Source organism: Pundamilia nyererei, unplaced genomic scaffold, assembly GCF_000239375.1.
Source record: "Pundamilia nyererei isolate P.nyererei 1_Seehausen unplaced genomic scaffold, PunNye1.0 scaffold00020, whole genome shotgun sequence".
Lineage (NCBI taxonomy): Eukaryota > Metazoa > Chordata > Actinopteri > Cichliformes > Cichlidae > Pundamilia > Pundamilia nyererei.
In genome coordinates, this window is record NW_005187421.1 from 4,865,278 (window position 1) to 4,875,744 (window position 10,467).

Below are 10,467 nucleotides of genomic sequence, written 5' to 3' on the forward strand. Positions count from 1 at the left end.
GAGTTGTCGAGGCCTTGGCCTGTCCCCCCCACAACCTTAAGTGCCCTCTAATGCTCACATGAGAGTCTTTAGATTGCCTAGCTAACCACACCAAGCTGCTCATGTTGGCAGATTAAGATGGCTGTTTTTGTGAAATCACAATTTTCTGATGCAGGATAATAAAAAGTGTCCAAGCATTCTGAGCTGGGGGGCTCTCTCACCCCCTGTGGAGCAGCTTAATTGAACTTGACACATTTATTTCAGGAACAACACACTCAGCATTTGGGGAGATTAAAAAATGATTTGATAAATTAGACACTGATTAGAGCAGAACAGTGAAAATAAACATAACCCTGTATCAGACATGTGCTGGAATATATGTTAAGATAACCACAGACATTTTAGTACCTATCTTGCCCACCAGAGGGAGCTCTTCACTCACAGATGGAAGCCCCTCTGCCCACTTAAGGCGTCTGAGTCCAGACGTGACGCTTTGACTCTCCCTCTCACTTGGAGAAAGGCTCCACCATTGGAGAGTGGAGACAAAGAGATTCACATCACGTCACCACTGCAGCTGTTCTGACAGATCGAGCTCTATTGTCACAGAAACGGGAGGGGAAAAAAAGTGTGGCTGAGATGGGTAAAGTGGTGAACCACGTGCTGCAAATTACAGTGCTGGGTTGTACACAACATGTGCTGTACACATGAAGGGATCCATAGGTGAGGGGTCAGTTTCTTTAAGCACAGGCATTGTTGGCAGTATGAGATTCATTAGACGCAGTTTGTGATCCAGTATGTCTTTTTTTTTTTTAAATTAGTGCATCCTTGGATTACTTGATTATCTCACTGTCTCGTGTATTAAATGGTAAGTGGCCTGTATTTATTTACAGCTATACACACAGTCGGTGATGTTTGCTTTTTTTTGGAGCTAAGACTCTTTCACATGCACTTGTGATTAGTGAGATGACCCCTGTGCCACCTGAGCCACCTCTTACTCAAATCAGCCATTAAAAAAACTCATCAACCGTTTTAATGAGCAGAAATATTTCAATGTTTCCTTGGGTGATGCTTTTATTTACAACCATTTAATAAGAACTCAATGTGAATGAGCCGGGTCAGGAAATAAGGGCGCAGCCTGTCTGACTGGGAAAAGGAGACGAGATTATTAATGGAAACATTTGCAGGTTGTTGTTTGAGCGAATGCTCTTATCGTTCAACAGTGAGTGCAGCTAGGGAATCGGCTTCTATAATGACTTTAAAGTTGTAAGTTGCTGTTATTATTTTTTAAATTGAGAAGATCCATAAAAACCCGTAAGATTTGAGGATATTTTACAGTGGGGAAAAATAAATGTATGCTATATTTGAGATTAAAGAGAGAGGCTGTCTTTAATGCCTATGTAGTCTAGCAGAGAGCACTGATGCTGATCATTTCTGAACTACATCATCTTGTCACCAAACACCTGCTTACATAAGCTGATGTCACTTTGACCATTAAATATCAGCTGGAGATGGTAAAATTCACCTTAGTTAAGTTTGCCAGCTTGCCCCTGAACTTTGCAGACAGACTGACTTTAATCACCTTCAAAAAATAAACTAAAGCTGTTAGCAATCAGTACTACCTTTGAAATCTTGCTATACTGTGTTTAAGAGTTTTCCACTGGAGTTGAACTGGGGTCAGGCTGGTGAACCAGTACAGTGTAACCATTAAGGACACATTCTCCTTGGCCTGGAAAAGCAAAGCCTGTTGAAGAAATGGGGATCGGATTAAAAAGTTTAAGAATACTAACACACATCCAAAAACACCCGTTGGTAAAAACTCTGCCTCCTGGTGGTGAGAGTTTTAGTTGCATTTTAAAGAATTGATGAACTGATGCAGGGTGTAATGGTTGACCAAAAGATCAAATTGGCCAAGTGTGTTTGAACTTTAAGGTCATTCGTAGATGTACATGAAGAAAGAAAGAAAATAAAGCTACACAGCAAGTACAACAGCGCTGCACAGAGATCAACGAATGCAAACTCGAGTGTTAAAAAGCCGAGGAAAACCGTTTGCTTTTCATGTATTAAGCAGGGAAATCTAAAAATGTGTGGCAGATTCTTTTCTCTACAAATAAAGACCTTGAATGAAAGATGCTCTGTGTGTGTGCGCACGATGAAGAGTAACCGTACATTTCTGCTGTGCGTCTCCAGTCTGCAGAAGCTGCCTTGTGAAGTATCTGGAGGAAAACAACACGTGCCCCACGTGTAGGATTGTTATTCATCAGAGCCATCCACTGCAGTATATCGGGTGAGTGAGGAGCCACCGCAAAGTGCACACACACAAACGCACACACACACACACTCACTCATTCACACTTTGAGTGCCATCAGCTGTGCTCTGCCAGTAAACAAACTGCCGAGGACCAAACAGCCGGCGGTCCTTTTCCATTTGATTTCTGCTCTTCTGCAGGAAACAAAAAGCCTTTTGGGGTGGTCCGGCTGCTTTCTTTTGTAGATTTGCACCTCGCACAAAAACACTTAAAGCCCACACCACAGCTCTGTTTTCTGCACAAGAGTCTAGAAAATACATGCTCATTGTACAGTTAGTACAATCAATGTATTATTAAACTTTGACCATTTAAACATGGAGGGCTGAGCGTGAGCAGCTTCTCACATTAATCACACAAGTCGGTGTGATTTCATTGATTAGGTTTGCCTGTAATCTGTGGCTGGAACGATAACAGCTCTCCCCGTCTGTCTTACACGATAACATCGGTGCAGAAGGTTGTTACTGTTAGTGATGCAATTATTACTATGATTTTTGCAATGATTGATTGATTTATTTTTGCCTGCATTGCTCACCTGAAATGTTATCAGACCAGGAAGGACGGCGGTTACATTTTTATTTCCCATGTTTTTCTCCTTTTTTGGATGTGCAGTAATACTTTCGAACACCCGTTAAAAAAAAACCCAACTTTGGGATCTGTGGAGTTTCCCTCTACTCTTATTAAAGACTAGTAAAATACACGAGCTAAATTATATTTTTCTCTTTAACCAAAGCAAAGAGATCCCTTTATCCACATTGCACATTTAAAATGTAAAAAAACAGCTGTAGCCCACTGAGATCCAAAGATGCTCATTGTCTTATTTTTATGTTTTATTTGCTTGCGCTCAAAAATCTTCAAAAGAACAAACATGTCTGTGTGCATTATAAAGCACGGCTCAGTTGCTATAAAGTAGATATACAGTAGATGATCCTGCAGCTATGATCATAAACCGCTGCTGGGATTTTGCATCAAAGTGGCATCGCAGCTCGGCGTTCCCCACTGTTTCTTGATAACTAAATATGAAAAAGGAAAGTTGTACTTCAAGTCTGTTAATTGAGTAGCGATAAGTGCGTTGACTTTTGTAAATATCTTATTGCTTTTGGAAGCCGTCTCCGGCTGGTTAAATCCTGCTCTGCGAAGCATCGTGTGGTGTCTGCCCCTCTGAGCGCTCACGCATTAATGTCTGATAAATGTGGCACACAAACCTAATGTGCACCAGCAATTTAGTCATTACTGTGTAAACTGCGCTTTCTGCAGACTCATTGTTTTGCAGGAAATGCTCCATTTCAAACGCATTAGCTCTCTGCGCAGCTGTTTGGGAGTTTTTTTCTTCCTCCCTTCATTGTTTGCAGGAAATTGGAGCTGATGGAAAACATCACAAGTGATTTGAAGGCAAAACGCCCAGCAGATGACAAGCAAAACCCCATCTGCTCATTGGGAAGATTGATCAAAGTTGATGTTTGAGATTTAGGCTTAAAAATCACAGTCAGATGTCTCTTCAGAGAATCAGCTGGGCAGAACAAATCCTGCCGCTCCGCCCGCCAAATGTGGCTTTCTTTGATTGTTTTAATCCATTTTGTTTTCACATACTTTAAATTGTTGCGGTTACATGCGTGCAAACAGCTTGGGAATCAGTAGCTCTGGGAAGGAAATGTGCACATATTGTTGCCACTTGGTCTCATTTAGTTACTTCAAAACATGGTGTTGATTCATGCCACTACTTTTTTTTTTTAAATAATATATTTGTTACATTTATATTTTGGTTATGTTAACATTTAGAGACCGTTCAGGGCTGCTGGATCATTTTATTTAGAGTTAATGTGCACGTCACTCTAATGTTTTCATAGGCTTTTAAAACAGAGTCCATAGAAGGAGGAGAACAATGCCTGTAACTCAGTGTCCATGTGGAGTTGGCCACTGGTAGCCAAGGCTTATCTCTTCTTCAGGAAGGAGCTCATGTGATAAGGACATGGTGGCATGGGGGAGGGAAAGACATGCAGTGGCTCATAAGACCCAATCAGAGCAGCAGATGTGGGCGTGTGAGACTGCAGTCGTTTTAGTTGGCACAATCACATTTTAATTGTTGGGTTCTTTATGCTCTTATTTGCTTCTTTATCAGTGATAACTCAGGTGATTTGCACAGGGCTGGATGATGAACACACTCATTGTCCTTTTGATATTTATTTGACCTTTTAAAGTCTCATGATTCAGAAACTTCCAGGCGGGATCAGGAAATAAAAACACAGAAACATGTCTACATTTCTCACAACGTGGACATTTTTAACGCCAGTAACAGATCTCAGGGCTATAATCAGTTTTGTCCAGCAGGGGTCAGTGTTTCCCTGCTTTTTTGCAGGGGATCAATCCTCAGCATTAGGTGGCTAATTTCGGTCCCTGATATGACTCCTCCTCAGTGGACAGCAGGGGAGACAAACATGTCACATTTTTATTTATTCATTTTTCTCCTCCATAACCTTGCAACAAACAGCACACTTTGTCTGTTAGCTGGCTGTCAGCACTGGGTGTCAAAACACACCATCACACATAACGCGTACCCACTGTGCACCATGTCACCAGCACGGAGGAAGCGGCCATTTAACCATTTAACACTCTGACAGAGCGCATGCTGAAGATCAGCCTTTGAGGGTGTCAGTTGGGGCTTTGTGAGATTATTTTCTTGCACGTCACCTTGAGATTTTCAGTCATTTAACAGGATAGTGTTTTACAGTGCAGGGTGGCAAGAACTTATAGTTTTACCTCGGGGCATTTGCAGCATGTCATAACAGGATGCGCAAAATCTACAGGTTCTAAATAGTTCAACCAAATGTTATTCCACCCTCTCAGACTGCTGCGTGCAGAGGCTGGACTAATTATGCAGCATTACATACAAGAAAAGGAAAAAAATTAAGGGGAATTTTGATAAGAAAAGAAACAGCAGAATATTGTTTCCCACGTTCTCTCCTATCATGTTGATGATCTCATGACTTCAGACTGAATTATTTTTTTTTTTTTGTGGATTCCAGTCCAGACTTGAAGGTAGGGATCCACTGCTGTGAGTTACAAAAACATGCAAATGTGTTATGAAATTGTACAAGTGCATCTTTACCTTGTTCGCTGTGAGTTTTTGAATCTCTGGGTTTGAAACTGAGTTGCTTTTCCCTTTTTATAATGTAAATTTTCACTGCGTGTTAAAGTAACTAATTATTTTCTTGTCCCTTATAGCCATGACAGAACAATGCAAGACATTGTCTATAAGTTGGTACCGGGACTACAAGAGGGTAAGTATTGTGTATTTATTTCCTGGGATGCAACCTACAAGAGATCCTTCCTTAAAACGTAACTTTTTAGCCTTCCCTTGCATGCATGCATTGATAAACTGACTGAAAAATGCATCATTTTAATATTGTTTTTCCTCGCTGTTGTACGTGAACCTCAGAACTACTAAGGAACAAGCTCCCTGTAGTGCACACATGCTTCTCTAAATGTTAAAAAGATGACAGCATCAGCCTTGGCAAAAAGGACTTCTGTTTTTAACTCTTTTTTGTTTTCCTTTGGCTCTTGTGCAGCGGAGATAAAGAAACAAAGGGAATTCTATCAGAAGTTGGGGATGGAGGTGCCCGGAGACATTAAAGGAGAACTTTGCAACATGAAGACTCACCTAGATCAACGCAACGGTACGTTAGCCTCGCAGACTCGCGCTGTTTTCAGAACCACAGAAAATCTTTCTTATTGCTTCATCTAGTTTGGAGCTGGCTCTGCATTTAAACCAACACCTAACATGCACCTGTGACGGGTCTCTTATTTGTTTGACGTGAAGGATTTGACCTTTACTCAACACAGCCTTAACGGTGGCACATAACAGTCTCAGTGAATGCAGCATACGAGAGGATGTTGTTTGGTTTTGTCACATGATGCTGCTGTGAGTTGAAGGTCCTCCAAATAGCACCAGGGCTCAACCTGGCTGAAAAAAAGTACTGCAGGCATGAAAACAAATATTTCCTGCAGCCTCTTTGAAAAATGGTGTAAATAATGTTGTATTGATTGTCCGGGTGGATTTTACCTGTTGGCAACCTAAACAATCTAAGACACATGCACAATATGCATTCACATATTATACTTAAATTATGCATGGTAACGTGCAGATATTGTATTTACATACTTGCACTCAGTATGTTAGTAGAATTCAATTTTCAATTCAAGTCAGTTATGTTTTTTTCATATCTTCTCATACCATCTCAAAACTATTTATATTGTTAGACAAATATCCTACAGTAATGCAGAGAAAACCCCAACAATTAGACGAACCCCTATTAGCACGAACTCTGCAACAGTAGGAAGGAAAAACTGAATTTTAACAGGAAGAAACCTCTGCAAGAATCAGGCTCAGGGAGGGGCAAACATCTGCTGTGGACCGGTTAGAAGTGACTGGATGGAGACGGGACAAAGGACGAGCTGTGATGGATGTAGATGGGTTTGTTTGTTTGTTCCCAAGTCTTTAAGAGTGTGGCATTTTGATTGTTTTGCTTTTTTTAAATGAATGTGACAAGTGAAGGGTAGAAACCTTACTGAGAAACCTGCCGGTCACAGATCCCTAAAGAACAGCCTGCTTATCATGTTTCATTCTAAACTATTCTATGCTAACGTCATGTTGTTATAAATGAGACTTCACCTCTGCAGTGTGGATGTCGTGCTGATAATGTGTAAAGAATGAAGTCTCTGGCCAGTAATGAGAAACATTAGAAGCACAACCAGTAAGAGCAGAAGCCATTAAACAGTACAGATAAAGACAATTTAGCCAATCATAACGAGCCTCTGGCCTGCTCTTTGTGCACAATGGCTTTTCCAAACCTGCTCGCTTCCAAGGGTTGGTGTAGATGTGTACCCAGAGGGCTGTCATGCTGGCAGGCCTAATCGCTAGCTTAATCCCCCTCTCTGATTTTGGTAATTAAGGTTCAAATGGAAGTGGAACTGCTCTCTGGATTCTCGAGCTTTGTCGCTGGAAGTCAGGTTTAGCTATAGAATATACACACACACACCTCTAAATGTTCATACCCAAACACATTTTAAGGACCATTTGCACAGACGCCAACAGAAAAAGAAACAAAGCAACTCCTGGGCTCCATTTCACCATTGAACAAACAAATGTGTCTCTAGCTTTGAGCAGTGATAAAAATAATCTTGACTTGAGGAAACTATAGAAAACCAAATGCATGTTATGGAAATAGAAATTCACTCTCTTTCGTGCGCTTCTGAAGATTTTAAAGCTACCAGCCTTTTAAGGAATTGAAAGCTTCCTTTTAACTCCAGTGAATTTCAGATAATTGGTTTACCGTCTGGTCTCCCTCAAAGCTCGTCTCTATATACAATCACTGAAAACACAACAAAGAAAATGTCACACTGCACAACAAAATTTCTCTTTTCATTTCATCCATCTGGTTCAACAATGTAAGAAAAAGATCTTAGACTATTGAGCTGTTATAACTTTATATTATTTAATCCATTCGTGCATGTGTGTTGAGCCAAATGGAAGTCTGAATAGAAAAAGGCATCGTGCATAACATCCATGTGTCAGGTAGCCGGCTAATGGCACACCATCTTGTGTGCAGTTCTCCGTAATGCATCCACGGTGAGTGGTCTTTTCAAATAGCCACTCTTGAAAAGACTCACCATGGTTGTACAACACCATTAGTGTTAGATAGTTTTGCAAGTGCCACAAATTGAGCTAAAAATACAGCCACAGCTCCCCAGTCATGGTTTAGATTGCATAAAAAAGTTTCGACAACGCCAGCAAATGCTTGAGAGAGACAAGAAAGCCGAGGAGTGTCACAATATTACACATAGGTTAGATTGATCACAAAGTGGTGCTTAAGGGGTGGTTTAGCAGCAAAAATCCTACTAGGCTGAGTATGTAATATTACCATCATCTGTCTATACATACAGGCTAATGCAGTATGAGGCACTGTAAATAAAAACGCACATTGCTCAGAAGCGATAAAGTGCATCCTGGGTATGTGTTAGTCATCTGGTTGTGGTTGACTTGTTTTACAGGTTGTAAATTATCTGCATCCATCTTTAATCTGGACTCAGCGATTTGACATTGCATCCAGATTCTTTGAAGACCTGTCAGGACTTTAATGAAAGTTACAGAGATTCTGTTTGCATTGACTTGAATACATGTGGTATAAAAGCTTTAAAGTAGTAGGCAGTGATTTTATGTAGGCAGGCGGTGTTCGGTTGCAGCGATGGCTCATCTGAGTCATGCCCCACGTCCCACTCCAGGACACGGGGGTCAATGCCAACAATTCTTCGCCCCAACTGGAAAAATAATAATAATGAGGTTTTCTGGTTTTAAACTACTCAACAAAAAACTACTTTGTACTCTATTTTAAAATAGACAATACAAATCTAGTTTTAAATTGTGCAGCTGCTGGCCTCTAGAAGCTCTACTGTATTTCTATTTTCTTCTGTTTTGTAGCTCTTAAAGCTGGGTAGATTTCCCAAAACGGTGAAAAATATTAAGTCATAGTCAGAATTTGTTTATCCAGCATCACCGCGAGCAGGCTGGTTTGTTTACTTGAAATCTTTCTCTCCCACCTGAGAAAATGGACGCTCCTCATTAGGTTCCTATCTAAGAATAGCAAACCAAAGTTAACAGATGGTATCGCAGAGATCACACTGCACTAACAACAGGTGACAGTGGGCGCTCTGTAAATGTTTCTCCTGCCAGAGCTGAGCAGTTTTACACTTAATTAAAGGCTCATTTACCCAGAATCTCAAAATTAGGAACTTTTTTTTAGGTCCTTCTAATCAGCTGAATAAAGTTAACCTCTTCCGCTTTATAGAAGACGGATCGACACTTTCTAATCCATGAGCACAGAAGTCACAACCAGAGGTTGTAATATTTGGAAGAAAGAGTGTGTTTTCAGGAAATAAATGACGCAATGTCTGTTAATTAAACAGAGCACATGTAGTACAGGGACATTGTGAGTCATGTTGGGACCTTAATCCAAATGCTCCCTCAGTGCATTAATACCCTAAAGAGATGAACAATTACAGAACAAAAATCACATTTTATTGATTACAGGGGACCAGTGGCAGTTCATAATTTGCCTATTTTCTTCCTTAAGTGTTGGCTCTAAGTATGACATATTTGCAGCTTGTTCCTTGGCAGTGCATAATCCAGCTCTCTTATCAATATGTTCCAAACACTTTCTAAGGCGGCTTAACAGAGTACCTCCAAGCTCTGCATTCAGTCTCACAGAAACTGCAATATTGAGTTATCTGTCAGTAATATGCTGATTGATTGGAATATACTAAACATGCAAAGCAATATTAGAGATGTTTCTGTGGACTTTCTTGCAAAAAGTGTGTGTTTTATTCCCAACTGAAGGTTTACTTACATTAAGACAAACGTGGCATGTGCAACAGGCCCAATATTTTAACACTGCCATTAAGCTATAATACTGCACGATTTAAGCCTTCGCACAGTAGATCTAAGCCGTGTTAGCTGTGCTTTTAAGTGCATAAGCTGAGTTTTTTTCCAAACACTGTTAAAAATCTGGCCTCCTCTAGTATACAGCAGACTCATTTCTCTAAATGACCTTCTTTTCTGAGCACTTTACACAAGAAAATAGGGAGACATGGGGCGATGATGAGTCTGTCGAGTGCCCTTTTCTACTTCATGACAATATAAACGCCCACTCACTAACACACAGTTTACTCCATCTCACTGCCATTACACAGCAGAATCACTCGAAAACGTTGTAGTACATGCCTTTGGGATTCGACTGTTTATAAGAGTTCCCACAAATCATAAACCTGTCAGAGAGTAGATGATTTTTCTGAAACAAAAAGAAATTTTGGAAGAGACAGACTGCTCAGTCTTTCTAATCCCCAGACCCAAGCAATCAACCCATTACACGATGCCATCACCTCGAACAAAAGCCAGGACTTCATGTTTGAGTCACTCAGATGCTCAGGAGTTGTTTGAAGGTGAGGCACAACAATAAGAGCAAGACCCTGGTGATAAGCAATCAGTGAGGCACACTCTGGAGACAATCACCACAGAGACACCAGAGCAGCTCAATAATACTTGGTGGAATTGGTGACAGTTAGCCCAGACAGAAAATGGTCACAGAGGGGTGCTCCCAATAGCATCTACTGTCTGAGTAGGACTAAACTGTCC

The 10,467-nt window shown here is 40.7% G+C and overlaps 1 protein-coding gene across 1 annotated transcript in view; it reads left to right on the forward strand.

The window, feature by feature from the left end:
- The window catches only part of pcgf3 (polycomb group ring finger 3), a 27,193-nt gene that overhangs the window by 1,384 nt on the left and 15,342 nt on the right, over positions 1 to 10,467 (forward strand). Inside the window, exons 2-4 of the mRNA XM_005726574.1 lie at positions 2,167 to 2,263; positions 5,505 to 5,560; positions 5,849 to 5,956. Coding sequence (XP_005726631.1) covers positions 2,167 to 2,263; positions 5,505 to 5,560; positions 5,849 to 5,956 — 261 coding nt within the window. The remainder of the gene's footprint in view (positions 1 to 2,166; positions 2,264 to 5,504; positions 5,561 to 5,848; positions 5,957 to 10,467) is intronic.